The sequence below is a fragment of the Lissotriton helveticus genome, chromosome 2_1, assembly GCF_964261635.1.
Source record: "Lissotriton helveticus chromosome 2_1, aLisHel1.1, whole genome shotgun sequence".
Lineage (NCBI taxonomy): Eukaryota > Metazoa > Chordata > Amphibia > Caudata > Salamandridae > Lissotriton > Lissotriton helveticus.
Genome location: NC_136059.1, coordinates 249,169,625 through 249,194,735, shown reverse-complemented (window position 1 = coordinate 249,194,735; position 25,111 = coordinate 249,169,625). Strand labels below are relative to the sequence as shown.

The 25,111-nt window shown below is 43.6% G+C and overlaps 1 protein-coding gene across 2 annotated transcripts in view; it reads left to right on the top strand.

The window, feature by feature from the left end:
* ST8SIA5 (ST8 alpha-N-acetyl-neuraminide alpha-2,8-sialyltransferase 5) overlaps positions 1 to 24,863 on the top strand; it is a 317,773-nt gene extending 292,910 nt beyond the window's left edge. For both annotated transcript variants that reach the window (XM_078674767.1, XM_078674765.1), the window contains 3 exons: positions 12,553 to 12,665; positions 16,586 to 16,678; positions 18,979 to 24,863. In XM_078674767.1, the coding sequence (XP_078530893.1) occupies positions 12,553 to 12,665; positions 16,586 to 16,678; positions 18,979 to 19,444 (672 nt within the window). In that variant the 3' untranslated portion in view covers positions 19,445 to 24,863. The remainder of the gene's footprint in view (positions 1 to 12,552; positions 12,666 to 16,585; positions 16,679 to 18,978) is intronic.
* The last annotated feature ends 248 nt before the right edge of the window (positions 24,864 to 25,111 follow it).

Sequence of the window (25,111 nt, the reverse complement as noted above, 5' to 3'; positions counted from 1 at the left end):
CCTATGCATAATTGCTTGCTGCATCTCTTGAACCTGAAAACTGTGTTAATCTTAGTGATTACATGATCTTGTCACATGAATGACCTGCCGGCATTCTCAATGCAACCTTCCTACACCACTTTCTACATGGCCAAATTGGTCCTGAGGACTCAAGCGCCCTTCTTACTGCAGGTTGTAACTGCCTTCCATGTTAGGATGTCCATCACTCTACTAGCATTCTTTGCTCCCTGTCACCCTTCAAAAGAAAAAACGAGGCTCCATCAGTTGGATCTCAAGAGGGATTTGCATTTTTATACTGACCCTACTAAGGCCAATCAAATGGACCACCAACTCTTTGTGGGGTTTTCTAGAGTGGAGGAAGGGAAGGTTGCACAGACGAGGACCCTGTTCAGATGGACTACCTCTGCATTATGGTCTGCTGTGCACTGGCTAAGAAATAGCTCCACGAGAGACCATTCTACCAGGACCCAAGCCTTAACAGCAGTGTTGGGGCAAGGGGGGGGCCAACGAGGCTATCTCTCTGGCTGCAACATGGATGTCAATGCATACATTCATGAATAACTACTGTCTTGACAATCACGTCTGGTGGAAAGGACATTTCACCCACTCTTTTCTGCAGAACATTTTAATTTGAGTCCCCTCCACAGACCCTCCACCTTTCAGAAGTACTGCTTTGGTATCTAGTCAAAAGGTAGAGAATTGCAGTTTGAAGTTTCTAACAGAACAAGTTACTTACCTTCGGTAATTCTCTGTTAGGTGGATAGTCTAACCATAGATTGCACTCTAACCTTCCAATTCTTTATACAATGGGTTAGCCTCTTCAACTTCTAAAAAATTCCAAAGTAGAGATCAGCACACTGTTGACAACATTTGCTTTATGTTCAACGTCAAATGGGGCAGAAAAGGAAAAGACAAGAAACTGATGTCTGCATAAAGTGGTGGAGTTTATATGCAAATCTGTTCCATCATGGATTTATGGGATAGTTGCATTAGATTTTTTTCCAGCAAGAATGAGGACAGCGCTCTCACTTATGATTTCTTTTTGTCATTCCAGTGGATATTTAAATCACTAAGTAGCAAGTGATCGCTGAAGGATAGTATTGACTTAGTTGTTAATTCAGTACTTCACTAAAATGTTTAGTAGTATTTGGAGTGTAGTAGTCTATGGCTGTGTTCATGTGGTTAATGTTAGAGACCAGAAGGTTTAATTGCAAGATTTTAAATTAGTGTGTGCGAGAGTGAGCTGTAGGTGTATATCTTATACGCTTTCAGTTTATCAGGGCAACCCCCAAATCTACGTGTTTCCGGCTTTACTTTTGTGACTCTGTAGTACCTTCATATACAGAAAACTGTGTATAGAGTGGCATTCATGAAGATGTCAGGATCATATTCTGAGATAATTTCTGCAATAACCAGTGTAGTACATACAGCTGATATGCACTTTATTAGTAACGATTTCAGCTTCTTCCTGCAGTCATGCCTTTCCTTTTCTTCAGGTGAGAAATGTAGTTTAGACAAACCCCTTTGGGACATGCCAGTTTGTCAAGGTAAATAGCATAATCAGTTTTTCTGTTAGTGAGCTCAGTTTTTTGGGTTAGTTTCCAAAGATAGGGTTATAGGTTTGGGGTGGTTATTTACCCTGTAGTTTGTTGGAATGGAGGTTGCTCTAGAAGCCATCTTCTGAAGTTATTTTACAGATAACCCAATAATGAGAGAATGCAAGGGGATGAGTCTTTGATAAAAATCGTTCTTAGTCTTTGAGCCTCCATGTTGTCATTTCTGCAAACACATCATTAGATACTTGTAGGAAGCATGGAGGTATCAGTAATATCAGAACCACACCAATGAATTTGCATGAGTGTGCTGTGGCGAATGTGAATAGCTGGATAGCTCAATCTGCAAGAGTGAGATTAATGGATCCAGAGTAGGAGGATCCTGTGGAGCATTAGGGTCAGGAGAGAGATGTAGGGTATTATTGTCAGGGGGAAGGGGTCTAGCTGGATATTATTTAAAGAATCAGCAGAGAGTGAATTGGAGTTAAGTGTATCATCGTCTATTTGATGGATGAGTTTTTGAGTATTATTCTCGCAGTGCTTCTTATGAGAGGCAAAGTCTTGTATAAGTTACAGATCTAACTGCAGTGAAGGCTTATGAGGTAAAGGTAATACGCTAATTCTGACATCTCCAGGAATAGCTCTGGAAGTAGGCTGGCTTATTGACAAGTACCGGAGCCACTGGTAAGCTATCAAACGACCTAAATGAAATGTGCACAAGAAAGAAACTACAACATAGAATGAAAAGAATAATGTTCCACATAGAATACTGTGTAGACATTCTTTACCAAGACTAGAGAAGGAAGCACAACACATTGCACATCCCCTTCCCTTAAAACAAGAACAATCAAAATTAAAGGCACAATGAAACTGGAACATATATTCATCTATACCATCCATCAGTCCATCACATAATCTTGAAGATATTCCAACTTCATTGCATTCCTTCTTTCTCTCTTCTCTTTCTTGAATTCCATAAATTTCACAAGACCTTAGGTTTTTTAATCCACCATACATCTTTCATGTGTGAGGATATTCTTCTGAGGCCGCTCATTCTATGAGTGGTTAAAGGGTCAGCAGCCAACGTCACCTGTAGTCTGTTGGATCAATAGGATCATGTGTACGCATAGTTCTTTAAGTCTCAATAAATATATTGGTGAAAGATAAGAATATTGATCTCAGGACCATACATTTGCAAATTTGCACATTTATATTTTGATCTTCATATCCTGATATAGAGAATTTATGGCTGTTAGACAACCACATGTTCCACTTCACAGTGTCTTTTTTGAAGATGAGTGAATCTCTTCTCAGTGATCCATTAACTTGGCTAATACATTTGTCTGCAGTCAGTGTCTGATTTGTCTGTAAAGACATGGTGTTTTTTAGATTTAGAAGGTTTTTTTGAGATGTCTCCTGGAAGGATCAGATCAAAGGAATGGCATCCTGTGTCTTCTGATTTAATTAGATACCTCGATAAGAGCCATGATAAATGGAGAAATGCATTAAAAGATGAGAGCCTCTTAGTCTTTAAGCAGAGCTCTGTGGAAGGTGAGAAGTAGGAGGTGTGAATAGGGGCGCACTTTGTTAAGGGAGGCAGGTATACAGTTATGGTAAGCAGGGCACTTTGTAGTTTTGTATGTATGGAGTGTAGAGATATTTCACTGTACATTGCATTAATTGAGACAGCAAGGTTCAAGAAGCTTCCAAATCTATTGATGCATACAGGTGTGCATTGAAGTAGATAACAAATTTAGGTTCAAAATGGAGTCAAATCGAATACATCAAACAGGGTTGGTGAAGTGCAGCTACTCACCGGGAGGGTCTCAAGGCCATGGCGGGGAAGGAGGGTGGCTCAGTTCAGTGCAGGGGTTATCCGAAGAGCCAGGTCTTGAGGTCCTTCCTGAACTGGGGCAATGTGGGACCTTGCAGGAGGTGGAGGGGGAGGTCGTTCCAGACTTTGGCTGCGAGGTAGTAAAAGCACTTTCCTCGCGTTCTGGTCTTGTAGATGCATGAGACGGTGGCCAGAGAGAGATCGGCTGATTGGAGGTGTCTTTAGGGCGCGTGGAAGGAAGGGCAGTTGTTCAGGTATGTGGGTCCGGTGTTGCAAAGAGCCTTGTATATGTGGGTGAGGAGTTTGAAAGTAATTTTTTTTGACTGGGAGCCAGTGGAGGTCACGGAGGTGTTGGGTGATGTGACTGCGACGGGGGATGTTGAGGGTCAGTCTGGCTGCAACGTTCTGGACGCCCTAGAATTTGCAAAGGAGTTTCTTGTTGATCCCGGCGTAGAAAGCGTTGCTGTAGTCAAGTTTGCTGCTGATGAGAGCATGCGCCACAGTTTTTCTTGATTCAGATGGGATCCAACTTAATGACGTTTGAAGCATGCAGAGGGTGTTGAAGCAGATCGAGGATACGGCGTTTATCTAGCAGTTCATTGTGAGCGATGAGTCTAGTATGATGCCGAGGTTTTGTGCGTGGTCCATCGGGTGGGGGATTTCTGAGGGCAGGGTGCCCAAGAGTAGTCCCATGCAGAGGGGGTGGAGCCAAGGATGAGGACTTCTGTTTTCTATGAGTTGAGTTTCAGGCAGCTGTTCTTCATCCAGATGGCGTCGGCTTTCATCCCTTCTTGGAAGTTGTGTTTTGTGACGTTGGGTTAGTTTGTGAGGGAATGGATCATCTGGGTGTCATCGGCGTAGAAGACGATGTTGAGCCCGTGGTTCCTGATGATGGTTGCAAGGGGGTCATACATTTGTGCATTATAATAAGGCACATAGCAGGTGGTAGAAGCAGACCATATTTAATGGTATTTACAGTCCTGCTTTAAAATGAGTGGAAATTAGGGGCCAAAAAGAAGTCAATTCCAATGAGGCATGCATTGCACATTACTATAGGTTCACACATCTAGGTGGACAACGCCGTTTTATCTAGTGAGGTATACGGTTTTGCTTTAAATCAGAAAAGTGTAAGAAACAGTTAAAGCTAAGATGTACTGTTCTCTCTGGGAGAGATATACAATTTATTCAGAGCACCACAATCCTGTACATGATAGTGAAATTCATAGTCTGGGTAATGTCTAATTCCAATGTGAATATTGCAGTATATAACAGTCAAGTCTTTCAATCCAGACTAAATTGTTTTAAAGTTTGGCGATAGGGAACTACAAGTTCTACCAGAAGTGTTAAGTCTGCTTCAGGTACAAAACAGTTCTAGGTCTCAGAACCATGCAAAATATGAAAAGATACATTTAAGGCATATAAATTAACTTAAATTATTCTGTCACAGGAGAATGTAATAGATATAGTGTTTCTTGTCACACAATGTTTTATAATGGCTCTACGTCAGCCTCTTTTTCTAACTCCTGCATGTATTTTTTCATCACTTCTTTCTCCAGTTGTCACTGGTTTCTTATGTTTCTCTTCATACTTCTTCCTTACTTTGCTGTCGTTCTCTCTCTTACTCAGGATCAAAGTTTGTTGATGAAAATGTATTCTTGGTCCCCACAAATCACTACCAGTGCCCACCACATACAACCACCACTTCAAATTAAGCACAGGCTGTTGCAGGTACCTGGAGGCAGATCCTTCAGGATGATGGGGAATCTCCTTGTGCTAGATGGCAGTAAAGGTCCTATGATCTTGCATAGAGAGAAGAAACCTGTTTGACCAGTGATATAGGGTAATTTCAGCACAAGCCCTCTCTGTGTAGGCTTTGCCCGTGTGGCCTTTGGGTGTATCTCATGCCTAACAAGCCTCAACTTTGCTAGGACTGCCCTTCGATGGAGACATCCAGGCTGAGACATCCTGAGGAGGTGTGATATATGGGGGCCAGAGGGTAGGGCAGCCCAGGGGGCGGTTTGAAGCCCTTCGATCAGGATTCTACCAAAAAAAGTGACTTCAGCATCAGGCTGGTCCACAGGTATGCCCAGCCGAAAGTGGCAGCTGCCACAGGCTAGTCGGTGGGCTCTCAGTTTTGGGAGAGTTGTTGTGTAGGTCTTTAAATGCACTCAGTGGGGGCTGAGGTGACTGGGAAGCAGTAGCAGCTGGCACAGATTGGGGTGGGAGGGAGGTGAAGAGAGGGGTAAAACAAAAAACGTACCTCCGGGCTTCATCTCGCCTCTCTCTCCACCGTCATCTCTTCCTAGATAGGAACAGACACCCCAGGAAGCATCCAGGCTCCCTAGAGCCAATGACAATGCTGCAATGCAGCATTGTGATTGGTCTGAGCGTCGTGGTTCGGCGCTCAGACGGGGACTGGGGGCCTGGGCATGTTCTCCACCCAGGTTGTAATGCAGTCTGGGTGGAGAACATGCAAAGTGCGCATGACTGTTTGGCCAGCCCAAGAAGGCCGGCCTAACACTGATGTGCACTGAGGGAGTGCAAACCACTCCTCCTCTGCTCTGTTAGCAGAGTAGCCCCGCCCTGCCCGCAAAGCTGCCGTACCAAGGAACAACTAAAATGATAACTGAGAGTTATTATCATTTTAGTTTTCCTTTATTTATACTACTTAAAAGCAGTAGGGCGACGCTTCTCTGCCTTAGCGGAGAAGCCACCACTGCTGGGAAGCCCACTGTCCATACCCTCACACAGGTGAAAAATGGCTGAAGGTGAGTCTGGGAGGATTTTTAAACACTCTGTTACAGTCAAAGCGTCAAAGCAGCATTTAACTGATTTATAAAACGGGAAAAGCAATCTGCCAGAGATTTAAGAACAGATCTTTCTATTGCACATTTGAAAGCCTCCGCAGCTTTGTTTATAACTAAGCATGTGCACTGCGTCTTTTGGCCGATAGGACCACAGTTGGTCTGGCAGTGAGATGAGCATATCCCTTCCCTCCTACTTTATTGATTACAAGTCACTATTCTTAGTGAATCCAACGACATCGCGTTCCTAACGGAAACCTGGCTCAATGACCACTCAACAAGCATCCTTGACCTCCTCGCCCCTACGGGCTACTCTATTCTCAGAAAAGACCGGCCCATCCGAAAAGGCGGTGGTGTTGCCATCATCTTCAAAGGGGAATTACAACTTTCCCTTGTCAATAACACTAATCACTCCGCCCTTGAATACCTCGAAGCTGAACTCAAAATTCACGGCTCCCAACCCATTCGCCTTCACAACCTATATAACCCTCCCGGCAATACACATCCCTTCGTTGATGAGCTATCCGACCTTCTTACACAATCGTCACTTTCCAACTCCCAAAACATTTTTCTGGGAGACCTCAACCTCCATTGGAATGAGACCAATAACCCCTCTATTACCCTCCTATCCAACCTTCTCAAGATCAATAACCTCGAGCAACTTTGTAAATCTTCGACCCATTCCAAAGGAGCAATCCTAGATGCCATCATTACAAGCAAAGATCTAGCCCTCCTATCCAACATCGTTCCCATAGACTGGCCTGACCATCATCTCATTCTGTTCTCTATAGCGGTCTCTGCCATCTCTCCTCCCACGAAAACCATTAAACCCATGAAACTGTCCAGAAATCTTAATAATATCCCCCCTGATTTACTGGAATCCAAACTCCAGGCCCAACTTCTCGCCATCCCTCCCTCACTGAACGCCAATGAGCTTACAGAACACTACAACAAAGCAGTCGTGGATACCCTGGACCTCCTGGCCCCGCTGAAGCTTAAAAACCAAAGAACCATTCCTTCCAAATCATGGTTCAATTCTGAGCTTAATAATGAAAGACGCTCACTTAGACGGACGGAAAGAACGTGGAGACAACACCCTACCCCTTTGCACCTAGCTCGCCTCAGACTTGCAAGATCATCTTATAAAAAACACATCTTTAAACAAAAAGCATCCTTTTTCCGAGCACAACTGGACCGAGCCAAAAATAGACCCAGAGAACTGTTTAACATTGTTCGCAATCAAACCTCATCCACTCCTCCTATACTTCTGGCCTCGACCACTAGATGCGAAGAAATAGCCCTCTTGTTCTCAGAAAAAATTGCTAGAATAGAACAATCCTTTCTCCAGACTCCGACCCCTACCTCCATTTTGGACATCTCCCCTAACTCACCTGCATCCCTCCCACCCCCCTGCTCCCTCCATGATCCTACATAACATTGATCTCCCGATCCCCTCCATTCCCTCCTCCCTCCACGATTCCAATCCCTCTAACACTCTCCTTAAAAATAACGCCGCCTGGCATAATTTCCAGCCAGTTACTGAAAGAGATGTCTTTGACATCATTGCGAAACTTAAACCCTCCTCCCACACCAAAGACCCCCTCCCCTCTAAACTTGTCCAAAATCTCAAACACATCATTACCCCTTCCTGGACCTCGATCATTTCCCTAGCCACCGGCTGTGTCCCTTCCTCCCTACAACTGGGCCAAATCACCCCTGTTCCCAAAAACCCTACTGCCGACCCTAATGACCTTAACAACCTCCGTCCTATCTCCAATCTGCCCCTTCTCTCGAAAGCCCTGGAAAAATGTGTCCTTCTTCAGCTTGACAGACACATTGAACTTTTTAACTTACTTGACCCCCTCCAATCAGGCTTCAGGAAAGGTTGCAGCACTGAAACCGCCATGCTTAACATTGTAGATGACATTCACCACTCCCTCGACAATGGCAAATCTAGCCTATTGATCCTCCTCGATCTCTCCGCAGCGTTCGATACCGTTAACCATTCTGTTCTACTCAAAGTCCTTAGAGAACGATTCGGCCTTAATGGTATGACTCATAATTGGTTTGTCTCATACCTGCAACACCGTGCTCAACAAATTAAAATCCAAAACTGCTTATCGAACCCCTCCCCCATTTCTCTAGGAGTTCCGCAAGGATCCATACTCTCTCCCTCTCTCTTTAACCTCTTTATGGAACCCCTCACCCTCATTCTCAAACAAGCCGGGATCAACTACCATCTTTACGCTGACGATACTCAACTCTACCATAAGATAAAAACCCATGCTGACATCCTCCACCTCAACAACACCCTCATCAAAATTCAAGCCTGGTTCCACTCGAACCACCTCAAACTTAACTCTAAAAAAACTGAAATTATTCTTTTCTCCCCAAAAAACAACCAGCTCCCCATTCAAAATTGGATCACAGACCTTAATGCCCTCAACTGCCCCTTGTCCCTTGCCACCTCAGTCAAATCCTTGGGCATCTCCCTTGACAACCGCCTATCTCTTAACGTACACATCAAACACTCGGCCAAAAGAACCCTCTTTACCCTCCGTAACCTTAAGAGAATTAAGCCCTTCATCCCAATTGATGATTTTAAGCTAGCAGTTCAATCTCTTGTTCTATCGCGCATTGATTACGGCAATGCCATCCTCACCGAAATTCCCAAAACACACCTGGCACCTCTAAAATCAGTGCTCAACCTCGCGGCCAGGCTTATCACAGACTGCAAACGATTTGACCACATCTCTCCCGCCCTCAAAACCCTCAAATGGCTCCCCATTGAAGGCAGATCCACTTATAAAACCGCCTGCATTACGCACAAAATCCTCCACCAAAACACACCGACATACCTTGCTATCAAATTGACCAAAGCAGGCTGCACGCGATCCCTGAGAAGCTCTAACACCCTCCTACTTATCCCCCCTTCAGAAAAAGAATTCCACTCAGTCGCGCTCCTTTTCAGGCAATGCCCCTCTTATTTGGAATGCCCTCCCACCAGACCTCCGTTGTAACCCGTCCTACCCCAGCTTAAAAAAAGAACTCAAACTTCTTCTCTTTAATAAATACGGGGGCTTCTAATTACCTCCTGAGTGGCCTCGCCTTCCTTAGCATCCCCCCACCCAGCTGCTCCGCCTACGGCTAGTGAACCCCCTCCTGCCCCCCCCTCTCCTTCCCTTCCCCTTCAATCTTATCTCCTTCCCTCCTTGCCTCTCCTTTACCTCCCGTTTCTTACTACACCTTATGAGCTTCATTTTTTCTTTCCCATTATTTGTCCTTCTTGCTCCTAGGTATATTTTATCGAACCTTCCCTCCAAAATGCGACCTCTATATTGTATATCTTATTGTGTTTAGCAATTGTTTTTTACTTTTTCATCTAGTGTAACCTTTATCCTATGTGGACTGCTTATTTTTGAATCAACTTTCTGTACTTATACACACTGTACCTTTATTTAAACACCTTTCTGTTACAATTGTAAAGCGCTCTGATACCTCTGGGTCCAGCCAGCGTTATATAAAACCTCTAAAATAAAATAAATAAATAAATAAAATAGAGCATTCTGGATATTCTAAAACTAACATCATGGTAGCGTTGACTCATGCCCCGGGCACATACCTGAATGTCCAGATCCAACCTTTAATTCCAATCCTCCTAAAGGGAAGAACACAGTCTCCTTTTGGCTCAAGCAGGCGCCAGTCATGATGTCTGATCCTGAACACAGCACAGTTTATAAAACGAAATGCCAGCTGGGCAGCAATGGAAACAGTTGGCACAATGGCACATGTCTACAAGGGATTTATTGACTGGATGACTCACTCATCTTAGTAACGCATACGCTGGCACTGTATGGACATACAAAGGAAGTGTTACATCTCTCTTACAAAAAAGTTAAATGAGCCACAAAATGAAATTGAAATGTGAAAATATTTCTTGACTAAGTGCCATCCAAAGTAACCTCCTGGGGTTGTATTACTGAAGTGCCCAATGGGACGCAACGGGCATTTGCACCCTCTTTGTGCACTCTCGGGGCACTTTGGAATTACAGAAGAGACCCCAGATGCTTGTGCATCTCCTTCTATAATACCAATTGCGCTGGCACACATAAAGCACAAGCCCTATCTCCAGAGGGTGTTCCCTCATCGCATGGGGGCATGGCCCCATGCAAATGAGGGAATCCCTTTGCCTCTGTGCCCGTGCCATAGTACAGATGAGGGAACAGAGGTAAAGAAGCTATCAGGAGACGCTCTGTCAGTGCTTCTCCTGATAGTAGCCCTCTGGAGGGAGAAAAGGGGCCCCCATAGACCCCCCCCCCCCTCAGACATCCCTTTGCAGGCGGGTGCAGCAACTCACTACAGCCACCTGCAAGGGGATCTCTAATCCCCTTTGAAAGTGCTGGCGGGTTGCTGCCTGCACTGTGAAACACAGAGTGGCTCCAAGCAGCCACTCTGTTTTTCACATGAATGCGCAGCCCGCAGGGCATCGCAAGGTCGCATCTGCCCTGGGGGCAGCGCATCCATTCTAAAATGGCGAGTTTTCCTTGCTTGCGTGGGGGCGCACCTTTTAAAAGGTGTGCCCGGTGCTATCAAGGAAAATTTTCCGTACGTATAATACAGCCCCACGGAATTAGAGACGGGGATGCACAATACGGGGATGCGGCCCCTTCTGTAATACCAAAGTGCACGAGGGGGGGCGCAAAGCGGGTGCAAATGCCCGTTGCGCCCCCGGGGCACTTCGGCAATACAGCCTCTGGTTAATACCACCCTAGTAAAACAGGTCCAGGCCCCCCAGAGGGTAGGCAGCACCTCACACAAGGATAATTCCTCAATTTATAAGCATCTGCTGTGCTCTTTTCTGACACTGGTGCACCCTTCTATTAGGAAATAACCCGGATCTAGGTGCAGAAACCCATGAATGTACATACCCGGCCCTAAAATGTTGTCAACCTTCAACCAGAAGCACAACACAGATACCAACAGCAGGAACCGTGGTGCTTCAGGATAGGAAGATGAAGGACTAGGGCACCCATGTAAAGGGCCGAAGCTAAAAGACAGAGGGAAAACAGCACAAGAATGCCATTCAAGTGAGCCTACAGCCAACTCAAATAATCACTGCTGTCTTTACCCCCAGTACCTGAGATTCAGTGACAGTGGGTATCAGTCACTAGTTGGGTGACCTAGATCAGAGGACCCCCCTATTTGGGGCAATGCTTATCAGTCCATCAGTACTCAGTGGCGGCTCCTCCGCTAAAGCGGAGTAGAGTCGCCCCCCCTGCTTTTTGCAGTGTAAAACAAAATTTAAATAAAGTGATAATAACTTGAGGTTATTAGCATTTTAGTTTTCCCCGTTGTGGCATCTTTGTGGGACAAGGCTGCTCTCAAAGCAGGGAGAGAAGTTGCTTGCACCCCCTATGTGAGCATGAGTGCCTGGGCGTCCCTCTCGGGCCGCCCAAACAGTCATGCACACATACAGTGCACTCCATGCAGGCTGCATTGCAGAGTTGTGATTGGCTGCAGGAAGCAGCTGAGCCCTGGTGCTTCCTGCTTCTTGTCTCCCTCTGCCAAAAAGCCAGGAGGAGATCGTAGAAGAGGTGGCAGCCGGCCGGCCGTGAGGTAAGTTATTTTATTTTTTACTTATGTCCCCTCCTCCCCGTCTGACTGCTGCTAACATGTAGCAAATGCAAGGAGCGTAACACAGGCCCCCGTGGTGCAGGGAGACCCTGAGCACTGTACTCAGGCCTGAGAGCTCAGGATTAAATCCGGAGCGGGGGCCTCTGTCTACCTTGCAGGGGCGCCCCCTCAACGTTCGCTACGCCACTGGCAGATGCTGCTGTCACTACTGTCGCACTCTCACCAGTGTCTTCCTTTGTTCCAGACATTGATCCAGGGCTGTCTCTGTCTTGGGCAGAAGCCAAACTGCCTAGTTCCTTAAAACACTCAGAACCAGGATGAGAGTGAGCTTGTCCACAAAGGAGGAAGCTTGAGATGAAGATGAAGCTAGACTCTGAAAAGCAAGAACATGCACATGTCTGCATTACTATGTATATTTAATTTGTGTATTAGCAATCAATGGGAAATGCTGTGGCTTCATTGCCAATTGCAGTTTGGGGCATGTCATGGTAGCTCAGATCTTTCTATAAATGTCTACCCTCTGCACTGTCTGCATTGGGCTGCATTGGAATCTGACTTTCTGCCTTGTCCGGTTCCTGTGCATCAAAGAAATAATGACACTGCAACATCTAATTGGTATTTATAAGTTGTTTTTTTAAAAGTTCTATTTACAAAAAATAAACATTGTTTTCAGTCACAATCCATTCATAAGTGAGTGTGTTAAAGTGACTTCCTTTCTTTACTGCAGGAAATGCCCTACTATCGCTCCCAGTTCAAGAAATGCGCTGTGGTGGGGAACGGAGGGATACTGAAGAACAGCAGATGCGGCAGAGAGATTGATAATGCAGACTTTGTCTTCCGGTAATCCAAGTACAGCTTTTATATATTCATATGTGGCAAATGTTTTGTTCATCCACAGCAAGTGGACCTGGCCATTTTGTTTCTGTGTGTGTTCCATGGGAATTGGATTCCTAGGGCCCGATTCAAAAAGGGCCCTTCGCACGTGTGGAGGAGTCCTGCAGTTGGGGCGAGACCTCGGTACCGCAGATAGCCATTGCGGGGCCCCCGCCACAAGTGCGGGCCGTCCCACCAGGACTGCGGGCTCCCCCGCCACGACAGAGGGCCAGTGCTTAATATGTAATTAAATATGTGCCAGGGCACTCGCCAGAAGGTCATTGCGGCTTTAACCATCCACTACCTTGCCAGCACTGCCAACGACAATACCTGTGCAATTACCAACCAGAACACTCCTACAAGTGTGATTATTCAGACTATACTAGGCCCCCAAAGCTATGAGAATGGCTTGGGTATGAGGAATTATTAGTTTGTAATGTATATCGAATTAATAAACAGCTGTTGTTCTGCTCATCTCTAAATTATACAGACAGCGCCACCTTGATGTGGCATCCTGTCACAGTGCTGGCGTTCCTAATTAAGTGCCGGTGCTGAGCACCGGAAACCACTAGCACAAATTTAGCACTGCAGTCAGGCCCTCTAGTGTGATGCGAGTCTAGTCACAGCAGAGCCGGTTGTGCTGCTGCCCATGGCTGTATGAAACGGAAGAATATAAATGCTTGAATTTATCTGAATCACTGTTACGCGGGGCACACTCCATACCATCCATAATTTGTTAGGCTGCCTGTGCCTTTACAGAAGTCGGTCAACTATGTCCAAATCAGGCTTAGTCCGGGCGTAGTCCTGCTCCAATAGTAACTGGTCAGTCTGAATGAATCACATTCCTTCTGAACAGTAACTAATGCAGTCCCTGTCTGGCGTCAACAGCCTATTGGGCACATCAGCGAAGTCCAACTTGAGTCCTTATGGCCCAGAGAACAAGAGATTCACAGGTAAATTACAACTACTGCTTTATACATGGAAGAGATGGAATGTTTGAATCTATTTGAATCTACACACACCAAGATAACTAGGTATTTTGGGAAGGAAGCAAAAGAAAAGAGACAAGGGAAACACTCAGAGACCCTACTGGGAAATCCAGAGATTCTGGAGTAGATGCCTCGCCCTCTAAATAGTGGCACGCTTCATCATTGGCACCTAATTACACCCTGATTGGGTAATACTATCAGGGCAGACTCAACCACGAATGGGAGTTCTTATATAAAGTGTCTGTCTGGACAAAGCAGGGATCCAGCTGAAGAAGAGAAAAAGAATGTAAAATAACCTCAAAGCATACCCTTACAGAACTACCTTTGTTAGTAGGGTACCATGGGTTAATTAAAAAAAAATACTACAGGATTCTGATTCAGCATTAATCTCTCAATCCCCCTTGATTTATTGCCAACATGTTTAGGCCCTCACAAAGAGCCCAATTGGATCTGGCACCTTCCTAAGGGCTAGGTATATATGTCCCTATCTGTTTTAGCATGCGTTCCATGCAATTTTAATGAGGCATAAGGCATCATGCAAGTCAAGCAGCGAAGACTATCCTATTGCCACACATACTCCAAGGACCTGGTCCTACTAAATCACCTAGATGGGCTGCCAAGACCAGGTCGGTTGCGGCGGTGGACCCATTTCATTGCCCTTTACTATCCAGTAATTACCTTACGATAATGCGTTAATAGACACACAGTGTGGGGACAGGTCAACGTCCGAAGCACACCCTAAGCCCAGCCTTTGCCCACAGTTTCCTTGATTAGATCATATAATACATTCTCATGGTAGACAATCCTCCACTCCGCGCTTCAATGAGGGCTAATATCAGTCCATCTAACCCTTCAAAGGAAGGCTGGCATCGGTGGCCTTCATATGAGAGAAGCATGAGAAGCAACCAGCAATATCGGAAAAGTGACATTGGCATCGGAATAATGTAGGCAAATAGGACTCTACCCATATATTGATTATGGCCACAGGTTTCTGGAAATGGACTTCAGCTAGTCTTAGTGAACAAGGTTGTTGATGGCCTGCAAGCACAGCTCTAAGTTTCATCTTTGAATACTAGAATTCAAAGGGAATATACCAACACATACGTAGCACCCTCCAAGTACTTGGCGCAAAACTCATACGTATTCAAGCTAGAAGCTAATCAAGTCAGTCTTACTGACAGGTTTCCAGATCCTCCCTTCATTGATGGGCATACGAACGCTCTAATGACAGCTTCTAATGCAAACTCTCTTCCCCTGAAACATTTTCAAATCTCTACACTGCAAATGACACATGCTTGCATTTGCTGCTCAGTCACAGACTATTTAAACTCTGATACGTGCAATGGTGATGAAGAGTATGCTATGGTTTTCTCACACTCCTCATTGTAGTGTGAAAGCACAGCACACAAGCTACGTCCACTGGTGTACATATTGACTCCTGCTTGGGCAGCTAAGATTGCGAAGTTGGGACACTTCTGCGGGCGTCGATAGTATATGCTACTCTGGCAGTACCATTGTGTTCCTATTGGATCTCCACATCCTTCTTCAACAATGAGTGCAAGGGTTCTATCTTGATAGTAGTTGACAGAAGAATTTGCAGCACAACCTAAACTCCTGTGGACATACATGCCTTGGTGCTTGTTCTGAAGCTTTGGAGCTCCAATAAGTCCTATTAGCAGGCCTTTGTATCAGCATTGGCCCTGTACAGTGCAAATCTAACTAAAAAACAATGGAGCTTTGCAGTTGACTCCTTCCCATGAAATGATGCAACCAAGGGGCATATTTACAAAGAAATAACACAGGGATGTGCCTTATTCACGAAGGTAATGAAGCAACAGTTGCCTGGTATACAGCACCATCCATATGAAAAGTCCACCTTGCTCTGCCAAACTGCAAATTGTCTCAGTAGATCAAGTGCATCTAAGGAGCAATGACTAACTCCATCTTAAGACACCGAAGTTCAAAACATCACTTGCCATGAAGTACTTCATCTTACTTAGTACTTCTAAGGAGTAGCCACCAACTGATAAACTCTCCCGACAGAGCAGAGATCTCAACGCCCCCCCATTCTTTCCTTTAGAACATTACTAAAACGTATCTTTTCCAGAAGTGTGGCTCACTGGTTAGAAGCGGAAGACCCTGACGCAGAGGTCACGCACGGGACCAAGGTTCAATTCCCGACACGACAGGGTCTTGGGCTCAATGTCCGCGGACTCGATAATTCTCGCTTCGGTGCCTACTCTAATCATGGGTCCCACTCTGCAACTCTGGGCAATAGGCTTGCTTAATCTCCACAATGGCCCCAACAGCGCTGGGATGCCTGTCTTCACTTTGGGGGTGCCCTGGAGGGGGCATCTCACAGGGAAAGCCAGGATGGGTTCCACAGCGGTATACAGCGCCAGGATGCCCCGAGATGGGGCGGCAGTGCGCTTTACAAGTATACACACACACACACACACACACACACACACACACACACACATCCACCTAGTCTAACCCCAGAACTAACTTCTGGCGAGGACCAGCCACCGGAGAGCCGGAGAAGAAGAATCCTGTGTACAGGTGCTTACCAACTCAATGTTGATCCTCACTCCACTTCGCACTACCTGCATGTCCAGTCTCTATTGGTTTGTTCTGATTTCATGTAAAGTTGACTAGTACCATTTGGTGAAGTTGTGCAATTGCAAACTGTTAAATTAAATATAGAGCAACATCTGTCCAACACCATACCTTGCTCCAAACAATACTCTTCTTTAGCAGATGCTTCCTTTTGTTAGTGTCCAAACTACAATCCAAGTCAGTTTGGAGACTGTTGTTTGAGACTTAGCTGCTTCCAAATTGTGATCATATCTACAGTATTGCAAACAAATCCAAGCTCCATTCCTCTGTGTTTTTTAGGTGTAACCTACCTCCCATATCCGAGAAATACGTAGTTGACGTCGGACTGAAGACAGACATTGTGACCATCAATCCCAGCATCATCATGGAGCGGTGAGTAAACAGACGTACTGTTATTGTATCATCCTTCGACTGTTTCCTATTGGTGATAGGAGTGTTGTGCATTGTGTTTCAACTAGACCTTTGCTGCAAACACCAGTGTATCGAATGCCAAGACTTCTTTCTTCCCACATAATAGTCAATGTCAGTGTCTTATTTATTGCAGAGAAACTCCCATCACAGTCTGCACTATTGCCCCAGAAAACATTGCCACAGAAGGACCTTTGAATCTTACAGTGATCAAATCCAAATTACTTCACTAAAGTTCACCAAATGAATTAATGATGCTTATCTTGTTGGTAGTACTTGACTTTGATTTGTTACTAATAATAAATACATTTATTGTTTGAACAAGTGTAAAAACTACAAAGTTTGCAGTTAACACCACAAGAAACACACCAATTCCATAAGAAATCCATCAGTTCGTATCAATAAAACCATGATTATGCTTATTCCGATAATAATAATAATATTATCACAGGGCCCCTGATTTTTATTCCCACCAATAGTCATTCTAATAATGGAATTTCACATACAATGATATGTCATTTGCATTGACCTTTTCCCCTTACGATATAAAATCTATCTCATTGTCTTTAAATTGTATATATTTCACTAAAGGTGATAACTCTAATATATGGAAAATACAGAGAGAATAAATGCAATTTATATTAAAAGTTATAAAGGGAAATGGGGAGTTTCAGCTGCATGGTTTTGGAATGGTATGCAAAGACAAACATCACTGAAAAGAGTAGGCAAAAGATGCAGGGTATAAAAGTGGCAGTTTTAAGAGTAAGAGAAATGAAATCGTATCAACATGACAGGGAATACAAGCTTAGAAAAAAAGAACTATGTCAAGAAAAGAAAAAAGGCCCGAATTACAGGAGGTACTTGGTTGGACGGAATGCAGCTCATATTATCTGGGAACAGAAAAAAACACTTAAGCACTTTCAGGCACTTTCAAACCCTGAGGTGGTTATACCGAGCTGGAGGTCTGACCTTGTGAGTCGATGATCTGAGGCTTTAGTCGTTTGAGGGAATGCACTTATATAATGTAACGAATCCATACCATATTACCACTTGGCTTACTTACAGGAAGCATTGTAAATATGTCCTTCAGCACTGGCATTTTAACCTTCTTTGCAGTGTTTGATTTGTAAAAAAAAAAAAAAAAAAATTGCAGTAGCCAAAAATATTTCTATGAACGCAACGCCGGTGCTGCTGAATGCTGTGGGTGGCGAATATCAAACCTACTCAGCCTTGATTACAACTCATGCCTCTTTCTTCCCCCATATTTATCATTCCTGTCAATTGATCTCACTCTTGTAGGTACTTTTTCAGCCCTTTTTCTTCTTTTGTCACTTTTTTCATATCTTTCGCTTCCTACTTTCTCCCATTCAATCCTTTTTCTCTCTTGCTCTGAGTCAGTCTGATGATAAAAACATACGTTCTGGTCCACCAAAAGTAGCATTGGTGATCACCACCTGCACAAATTAAACAATGAGGGGCATATTTATGAGTGGGTTTGTGTTGTGCTTGCACCACCCTTGAGTAGTTATGGGTGACTTCATTAATCCAGAGTAACGCAACGCAGTGCAAATCGTTCTGTTGCGTTACTCTGTGCCAGGGAGGCATTCCATGAGTGTGGTGTGGGCGTTCCTAAGCAACATCCATGGATGTTTACGCACTCCCAGATTTACCAAACGTGGTAGACCTGGGAATGGGCCAAAATGCTACGCCTTCCCAGGTAAGGTGCAACTAGGAGAACTATTTTATTCCTTCTCGTTTTTTCCTCTTTCTATGTGTGCTACATTCTGCAGCACACATAGAAAGAGGTAAATTATACAGCACATATAGAAAGAGGAAAAAGCCTCAGGGAATTGCTTTTGTGCAGAATGGTGTCCAGTTCTGCACAAAAACAATCCTCCTTACAACAGAGGCACCCTTGTACCAAGCAGCACTGGGTTACTTTGCCATATATATGGCCCTGATTCTTGACATCAGCAAAGATTGTGGCTGGTTCTCCTCTCTCCTAACATCTTTAGATCCTAGCCTTCCTCTTTAGGATACCAAGAAGTGCATTCATATCCAGGTATATGCTAAGGTGACAACCTGTCTATTCTCCTTATCAGTTTTAGGTAATCACCCTAGTCCGAACATTCATGGTGGCTTGGCTTCATGACCGGTGATGAAGACGTCTCTCCCACTGTTAGCCTTATTCACGTCATTTTTTGTATGGCCTTTTACAGTTCCCACATTATTGGGATTCAATATTTTCCCCTTTTTTCTTTCAGATTTCACAAGTTGGAGAAATGGAGACGGCCCTTTTTCGAGGTACTACAAACCTATGAAAACGCGTCTGTGTTACTGCCTGCCTTCTACAACACTCGCAACACTGATGTCTCGATCCGCGTCAAGTATGTGCTGGATGATTTCGAGTCTCAGCAGGCTGTGTACTACTTCCATCCCCAGTATCTCATCAACGTATCCAGGTTTTGGCTTACTCATGGGGTCCGGGCGAAGCGCATTAGTAGCGGCCTGATATTAGTGACGACTGCCTTGGAGCTGTGTGAGGAAGTGCACCTTTTTGGGTTTTGGGGTTTCCCCATGAACCCTTCAGGGATCTTCATCACCCACCACTATTACGACAACGTAAAACCTCGCCCTGGCTTCCACGCAATGCCCACAGAGATCTTCAACTTCCTCCATATGCATACTAAAGGCATTCTGCGTGTCCACACAGGCACATGTTGTTCATGAGATGGGGTCTTCTGCTGTGTTCCAATCTTGTGAATATGTACATCAACAGAACTAAATATGTGCATTAATCGCATTGAGTGTTATTCCATTCTTCTGGAGAGTAGGCAATCAGTGAAACACTTGATGGGCAGTACATGATCCATCATTTTTTCGCCTACTGGGGTACACCAGACATGGATCAGTCATATGCAAAGCAAACTTGGTCCTGCTCTACTCTGAATAGTCCATCGCGAGCTGCAAGGACAGATCCCCTTCAGGTGGGAACACAATGTTGGACCAGTTGGGCCTTATTGGTGGTGTTGTGCAACCAACACAAAAGTTTGCTGAGCATTTACAAGGGTAGTTCCTCTGGGTAGAATCTATCCTGAATCCTATCTGCTACAGATGCCAACCATCAAAAACCATCAAATGTTTTTCAGATGTCAGACTCCTCGTCACTGCCCTGGCAATATTTTAAAGACAACCCAACAGAGCACAACTCATCACCACTGGACACCGGATATCACCTAAAAATAGAACCCAGAGTAGAACTGTGACCAGTCATGTGGTACAAAGTGTTGTAGATTCGCAATTGTGCTTTCTTTACTTATGGAAACTGTTCTTAATTATCGTAACAATTATTTTAGGTGTTTTACTAACCTTGCAGGTCAGGCTCATGGAAAGTGGAAGAGTACCTTCTCTTTAAATGGCATCGGAGAACAAAGTTCACTTTAAAAGATTTTTTTTTGCAATGCTGGGTATTTTTGTAGAAATAAAAATCATGTCTTCGGTCATATAGAAGATGCAGAAAAATTATGTTAAGGCAGCTGTACTTACAAAATGTAACTTTTCCTCATAGTTTAATTTATTTTCAAAAAATAGACCTGGGTTTTTTCCACTCCTAAGTTTGACCTATTTGACTGTATTTTTGTGGCTCTTTGAACTTGTTGATTGCTTACCTCAACTATTTCAACTAATAGGGATGTCATTATGAGTCACCCGGAGCAGTTTCCCCAGGGGTATACCTTTCTGGGTGATTCTGCATGGTCCAGTGGTCCTGGACCCAGGATTGCGGCAAATACCATGCCTGGTTATCCCAAGTTCACAAAAAGTGCACATGGTTCTTAACCAGGTGGTAAATGGCAGTGGAAAAGGGCACATTATTCGCTCCACAAAGGGAAATTTCATGGTATAAAAGACACAGCATTCCTGACTCCGCTGTTTCCGTGTTCCGCCTGTATTAACTGGAAATGCCAAATATTTGAAGCCGGGATACTGGCCGAAATCGAAGATTCAGCCCTTGGTATTTCTACACCAAGTAGCAGGCAGCTGTAATTATGTTGTAGGTCCTTTGTGAGAAGCTGGTACAGAATCCCCTAAGTACTTAGTAAGATTTCCTGCTCTTTTATATACGGTATATAGCACAGTGATAGCACTGCAAGGGTTTAGGGACATTACCTTTTCATCCTTACGAAGAGAACATTATATTGTACGCTTAACACATGGACGTCTACATTACATGGAGGACAGTGTGAGACTGCTGGCCACAGCACAGTTCTGCTATTGGAAGCATCAGACTACCTAATATATATATTAGATAAGATTGAGTGCAAGCCCCGCTTTCCTAGCACCTCATTTCCACCACAGTGTTAAACACAGTGGTAGCTTGACACCAGCATAGTTCCTTGGCCTGGGGGGGCTTCTATTCCAATGAGTTCCACCATCAAACTTTTTAACCACTCAGTTGCACATCCCACAGTGGCGCGCACCAATAGCGCCTCATAAAAGGACAGCCATTGGTTGGCCTTTTTTCTGGTAGTATCGGGAAGGGGGTAGCAGTCAGCCCTGTAAGTAGAAACCAGTTTTGGGCTAATGGCATAGTGAAATGTCTGAGCAGTGGTGAGAACAGATGGGGCTGCATTGGCTTTCACAATTGAGTACTGCCAATGGGCCATATTTTATTGCTGGGACCAGTGGAAATGCAATCCATGGTGTCATTCCACACACCCCACATCAGTAGTTAAATCTACTGCTCCAAGAACATGGAGCTCTATATAATATATATATATATATAATGTACTGTAGTTTAAAATATTATTAGTAGCACAATACAATTATTAATAATGCTTACAACATACAAGTATAACAAACCCAGTACATGTAACTCACAAATCGCTACACAAGATTTGATATTTTTCTTCTGCTGGGTGTTATGCACGTACATTAAGTATGGTTGGAGAGAAAAAGTAGTCAGAATCAGTAGGTTCCTAGCAACACTTTGTTTGGTCAATTCAAGGACAATGTAATTAAATACTGACCACAGATGCTCAATAGATGTGTAAGAATGGAGGCGAGTGGTCTAATTGCTTCATCTCAGTCTACTGACAGGTGGAAATGATTAGCCGCACAATTGAGATATAGGGAGATTGCGTAGTCAGTGTACTGTCCCAGTATGGAAGCCCATATTGCAGACATCATGCTTACTGTTTACAATTTCACTAGCAAGGTCATGGATTAATGGCCACCGCAGGTTGCAGCTCACTTCTGTTTGTTCACCCAGTCGCAGCTTGGGGGCACACTAATGTGGCAACGTGGGAAGAAGCTGGGGCTGTTGATGCTAGTGCAAGTGTAAATTTTATATATATATATATATATATATATATATATACATAATGAATTAAAGGAAAGAAGGGGAAAACATGTTTCACAATACTGATGGTTGCCATCTTATAAAAGATTCATTATTTTAGTACTTTAGAAGATAATATTGATTAGTATGGCACAACCCTAAAATCAGAAGTCATGGCTGTAAAAGTAAGATGATTTTGACCACATTCACTGAAAGACCTGTAACTATAATTCTAAGATGCAGAATTAATATATATTCTGTCTCCAATGGATTTTAGTGGTTTTTACCTCATCTAAACATTCAAGCACAAGAATCCATGGCATCTGTGAATTTGTATGTACAGAATAATTTGAAGCACTATTTATGTTAAAGAATACTTTTTGGGAGAATTACTGTAAGAATTTTCGCCCTTTCAGTGCCTACGGCAAATCCTTCTTTAAAGATAGTTAAATATATTTTTTGCTGACTTTAACCCAGCTAAGCAATACTATGCCCATAAATATCACTTAGGTGATCTTTAAGGGTGGGAGAAGATAGGAACCAAAATCAAAGAAAAGACTATGTTTTCAAAGAAGATGAGATGGTGACTCCAGCCCACCACTTTCATGAGAATTTATTATTTTATACTGTGTGCATAGGGAGAAGATAATCAAAGAGAACGCGATAACTTTGCCCCTATTTTGCCTTCTGTTCCCTTTTTTCATTTCTCGCCTTGTCCTAATAAGTGCAATTTATTGTGTTATTCAGAGTTCGCCTGATTAACCACCGCTGTAGATATAAAAAGCCTAAACTGTTTTAATTATAAGCAAGAAGTTAATTGTTAAGAAGAATCCTGTTTGATTGTGATCAGTTTTGTTTAACATTTTCATTGTTACCTTTTTCGCTGTGTATGTAAATATAACACATGGACTGAGAGTTGCATAATTTAAAATTGCCTAGGAAACATACTTGCCAGCTCCTCCCTGCCTGTGGGTCTACCAACCATGTCTCAATTGTCAATTTCCCCCGCTGGCTGTAGAATTGTTCACTGTGAAAAGCTTCTTGGGTTTTGAAAATAGTGATATGTTAACTGTCTTCCGTATTATCCTGTGTTGTTGTGCACAGTATATCACAGTGTATGTAGTTTATGTATGTATGTGTTTGTATGTATGTGTATATATATATATATGTGTGTGTATATATATATATATATATATATATATATATATATATATACAATAGACGCTTTTCACAGTTTGAGGCAGGGTCAAAAACGGAGATAAGTGGCTAAAAGAGTGACACAAAGAGAATAGAATACATATTTTGCTTCATTTGTATGTTTTTATGTCCACGTTTTGTAAAATCTATGCAACGTCGTATACCGGAGGAGGCATGGCTGACATATCCCATGATGCCATCCAGCATTAACCCTGCTTTTTAAGACTTTTCCCTAACAATTAAGTTGGGAAGCAAGAGTTATACTCATCTCACTTGAAGGACAGTTTATACAAAACAATAAAGCTTCTAAGCCATAGTTAGGAAAACCATATATTCGTAGTGCACGTGAAAGTTGAAAATGATGTGGAAAATTTACAATTGTTATTTGTAGGGTGGTGGAACATGACATTTGTGATACTTTTGACTAAGCATCTGCATCAAGTCAATCTGTTTTCTGCAGTTGAAGGTATACATAAAGGATGTGTGGAAAGCGTCCGTACATTCGAATTAGAGAGGCCCTAAAACTGTGAGTCCCTTCCCCCTTGGATTCCCAAAAACATTTGTGATGAAGAAGTCGGATTCTATACCAGTGCATATATACCTAACCAATATGGCTGCCATTAAGTGATGTGAGCGCTCTAGCCATGTGGAACTGAGGGAGAAGTGGAATACGGCTTTCGCTAGACCATGTTAGAGCGGACATGAGCGCAACATACTTCTGTCTTAATATTCCACCACCAGGTATTTACTGGCAGATGGTAGAGCGTACGTACACTAAGTGCAAGCAAATATCTTTTCTACATGTTTTGTGGCTGATTTGAGAGCTGAGGATGCACTGTCTGAGGGCTTGCATTCTCTCGAAGGGGCAAGCAGCTGCTTCTCTGGCACGCCATTTGGAGCAGAACTGGGCATTTGGCTGGTTGTGTGGATTCTACAGTGTTGTACACACCAATGGCTTTCCAACTAGATCGGAACGAACCACAACATAAACATGCTCTCAAGAGTCTTTCAAAATGAAGAAAGGAACTCATGCTTCTATGATATCATTCCTTCTACTGAGTGGAATCGATATGACTAGACATCTAATGCAATTGTGGCAAAAAGGCTGAGCTATTGTCCTGCAGCTTAACTGGGAGTATGTGAGCCGTGAGTCCAGAGATGAGCAAGAGCATACCAACTGGTCACCCGCAAGAGTTTAATTAATCTCAGCCTTGCCACTCATGTACCACAAAATGACTCTTCTGTGAAGCAATTTGGGTAGAAGTGCTTTCGACCTGAAATACCTGTCTATGTTCCCTGGTGCAAGTCTCTCCAGATGGATGTGAACCTGTGATATGAGAAGAGGATAAACTTGTTTTTTGGAGGGTTGGGAAGAGGAACAAAGTTGTCAAGCCTTGGCGTAATGCTATCCTCTGCATCGAACGACAGACAATGGGGATCCGCGCCATTTCTGGTCAGTGTTTGTGGACATGTTAGAGCTGTGACATGTAGCCAATCTGTTGATGTAAGCCATAACCAACAACGTAATCAGGGTACTTAACGTCTCTGTCACTGTGTTTAAAAGAAAAACTAACAAGCAAATAAAGAAACGCAACAGCGTAGTGTCTAAATGCATCATTGGCCTTTGTTTCCATTCTTTCCATCATGATTCATCATTTTGATATGTCATTGAGTTTGTAATGGTGTATAGATGTTTGAGGTATAGTCTGGATGTATGTGAACTGGTTTCTAATGACAAGCCTGCTCTTAGTTCAAGAAGGATACCCAGACAGGTGATGGTGCACTTTACAAATACACATAACATGACAGGAAGATATAGACCTGGTAAGTATATGGGTTAAACCAAGGCTCTTACTCCATGT